Source organism: Rhagoletis zephyria, unplaced genomic scaffold (genome assembly GCF_001687245.7).
Source record: "Rhagoletis zephyria isolate East Lansing unplaced genomic scaffold, Rhagoletis_zephyria_1.1 Rzeph_scaffold_35173, whole genome shotgun sequence".
In the NCBI taxonomy this organism is placed as follows: Eukaryota; Metazoa; Arthropoda; class Insecta; order Diptera; family Tephritidae; genus Rhagoletis; species Rhagoletis zephyria.
The window spans coordinates 1-3,196 of NW_016192228.1; the positions used below are offsets into that span (position 1 = coordinate 1).

General features: G+C 35.6%; 1 protein-coding gene across 1 annotated transcript; it reads left to right on the forward strand.

The window, feature by feature from the left end:
- The first annotated feature begins 493 nt into the window (after positions 1 to 493).
- LOC108354344 (uncharacterized) lies at positions 494 to 2,478 on the forward strand. The gene is made up of 6 exons (XM_017605536.1): positions 494 to 938; positions 993 to 1,061; positions 1,170 to 1,232; positions 1,312 to 1,374; positions 1,446 to 1,621; positions 1,681 to 2,478. The coding sequence occupies exons 1-6, from the start codon at positions 616 to 618 to the stop codon at positions 1,938 to 1,940; spliced, it is 954 nt and encodes a 317-aa protein (XP_017461025.1). The 5' UTR covers positions 494 to 615; the 3' UTR covers positions 1,941 to 2,478.
- The last annotated feature ends 718 nt before the right edge of the window (positions 2,479 to 3,196 follow it).

The window sequence follows — 3,196 nt, forward strand, 5'->3', positions numbered from 1 at the left end:
TACTACTGTGAAAAGTTGTTTCATTGAAAGCGAACTCCTGAAATTACAGGGCCCTTATACTAGGTTTACATATAAGTAAATTATCCTCATTTTCGAGCTTAACTCCATAATCTGTAATTAGAAAAAGAGATAAGCCATACAAAATTCTTCCCTTGTTAATCTGTAATAATAAAATAATCTCAGATTTAACCGATAACTTTTCGGTGTCCAACCTAGTTCTATCGATTATATTTGCGAAGAAGAGGAGAAATGTCAAATGTAAAAGTAAACAAAAATGGAGGCTAGCAAGGAAAAGAGGTTTGTAAAGGTATTTTTAATAAAATACTAAGTTAAAATATATTTAAAGTGCTTAATATAGCAGAAAAAAGTGATCACGGCGGCACGGAAAAGAAACATAACTTTTCCTTGANAAAAAAAGGCGAAAAGTCGTCGAGCGATAGCTGATTCTAGTCAACGCGAGGCGACTAAAGCCGATTCCAAAAGGTCGAGTTTTTTCAGTGAAAAGTCGATTTTTGACTAAAGTTAGAATCGACTTTTCCATCCCTAGTTCGCATCCCTATTTATCTTTGAAGTCTAGTTTGCTTTGTGAGTTGTGAAAATTAAATTGAAGGAAAAATGGGAAGGTGTGCTATCTGCCATAAAAGAAGGGAACGCGGAACGGGACCGTTTTTTCGGGTTCCAGCCGAGGAGTCTCAACGATTGCTTTGGGGAAAAAATTGCGGGGTACATTTTAAAGAAAAGGACAGTGTTTGTGTGGATCATTTTTCGCGTTCGGATATGATAGGCGGTGGGAAGAGATCGCAGTTGTTGCCAAAAGCCGTACCATTTCCCCCATCGGAATGTCCCAACGCTACAGCAACAACAACAACAACCAACTCTAACTGGACGCCATCTGATCATGGTAACTTATTTACGGATTCATATTATGCCCAGTTGGAGTAAGTTTTAGAATTATTACTTTTATGAACTTGAAATATCAATTTTTAATACAGGTCGGATATTGGTACTTCTGATTCCCAAGCCCCAGAAATACTGGATTCACCAATTTTCTCACAGGCAAGGTAACTGAGAACTCGTAATTTTTAACATAAATGAATTGTTTTTAAACACGTATAAAATGTATTAATTATAAAATTTATAACATGTAAATATTTTTTTAATTCAATTAGCCCATCCTCTTTTTTAACTAATGGAACAGAAAAGATCGTCAAAAATTGTCAAATGTTAATAGAGTGAGTGCGTATTGAATACTGAAGTCCATTCATTGTAAAATTTAAAAATCGTATGTATTTATTTCTTTGATATAAATAGTTCATACGTTTCTTTAACTGCTGCAACTAAGAAACCTGCCAAAGATTGCCAAACGCAAACAGAGTAAGTGATTGGTTTTGGGCGTTGCATTTTTATTTTGTTGCTTTCACAAGTACCTACATACATACTTTCAGACCTATTATTATGGAGGCCCTCATGGGGAGGGATGTCTACGAACTGAAGAGAGAGGTGAAAAAATTGAAAGCGGAAAACAGGGACTTGGCTCATCAGTTGAACATAGCGAATGCTGTCCAAAATAATTTTAAACAAATCTTTACCGAAAATCAAATGCGTAAAATGATTTCTCCAGGCATGTTTTGAAATCTTCTTGGTAGAAAGTTAATGTAATGATTTATTTACTTTACATAGATCGAAACGTCAAATGGTCATGGAATGACATTTCCAGCGCATTATCTTTATACGCAGCAGGGCCAGTGGCATATACATATTTGTATGACAAAGGGTATCCGCTACCCCACGTCTCTACCCTCCAGCGGTGGTTTCGCCAAAAGGATCTAGAGGAAGGCCTCTCCACCACGCCAAGCAACTATCATGACCTAGAAATGCCTGAACCATGCCACGAAGACAAAACCTCTCTGATTCCAGATTTCTCGGACCAAAACCGTTAAAGAACATGCATACATCTTTTAGCACGTACCGGAAGTATACTTCCTTGTAGTACGTGCATAAGTTTATTATAAGTTGTATAACTTTGAATAATTGGTTTTTCTGGCCTATTCTGAATCCATTCGTATTGCGATTTTCTTGAAATCAATAGAAATGCTATCACAGAATCCGATTTGATATGAGCGGATGTACTCAAGTTTATGCTGCGATCGTATCCACTCTGATTCAGTGATGGAATTTGCTTAGATTCCACGAAAAATATATTTTTTCATCTAACGGTCGTGCATGTCCTCATAAAAATTTAACTTCTTACAAGATTTTAGGTACAAATATAAAACTTTGTTATATGTACAGCTACAAGGGTACATTGGTACATGAATTAGATTTGAAATTCTATAACCCAAATTCAAGAAACTTTGCGCATTTTGTAAATAAAATATGTATGTACATACTGAGTGTAGCTACGCTTATTTTCTTGAAAGAATTTACAGTTTATAGTTTAACAATGCGTTTGACTAATAAATATTTTTCCGTAAAATATTCCAAAATAATTGTCAGTTTTGAGTAGAACATGGATGATTGTTTGGTGTTACAAATAATTTGAGAAAAAAACGTGTATCTTTGTTTGGGTTAAATCTTGCAATAAATGTTTCACCAGCTTTCCTATGAACTCGAAACTTGAAACTTCAAACTTAGCTCAGAACCCGATGGCGATGCAATATGAAAGGTATTAGTCCGCTAGATGGAGCAGGAGTCGAGATATTTGAAAAGCCCGTATTTATAGTCCGATCTGGTTCATATTTGGAATGATTAGGGCTGATCGGGATCTTGTGTACATGCTCTTGCTTTTGAATATTTCGGTGCATTTGTAAATTCACAACAGCATTCAGACGATTGCCACTGCCCTTATATACATATATCACCTACATGGAGGGAAATAATTTCATAAAAAAAATTTGCCGGAAGGTGGCATCGGGTTCAAATATGTCGAAACCCTGTGTATGGTCTGATTTAGGTTATATTTATAATATATATTATCTACATTAAAGGAATAATTCCACAAACGATTTGCCGATAGGTGGCGCAAGTCAAGATATTTGGAAAACTCGTATTTCCACCTGGGCCCGGAATACGAGAACACTCTTGGCAATATAAATAATTTCAGCAGATCTCTCAAACAGGCGAAATTTGAAAATTGCAGCCGCGATCACACAATACATATAAAGTTATTTCAAAATTTCTTCATTAAAAAATATAT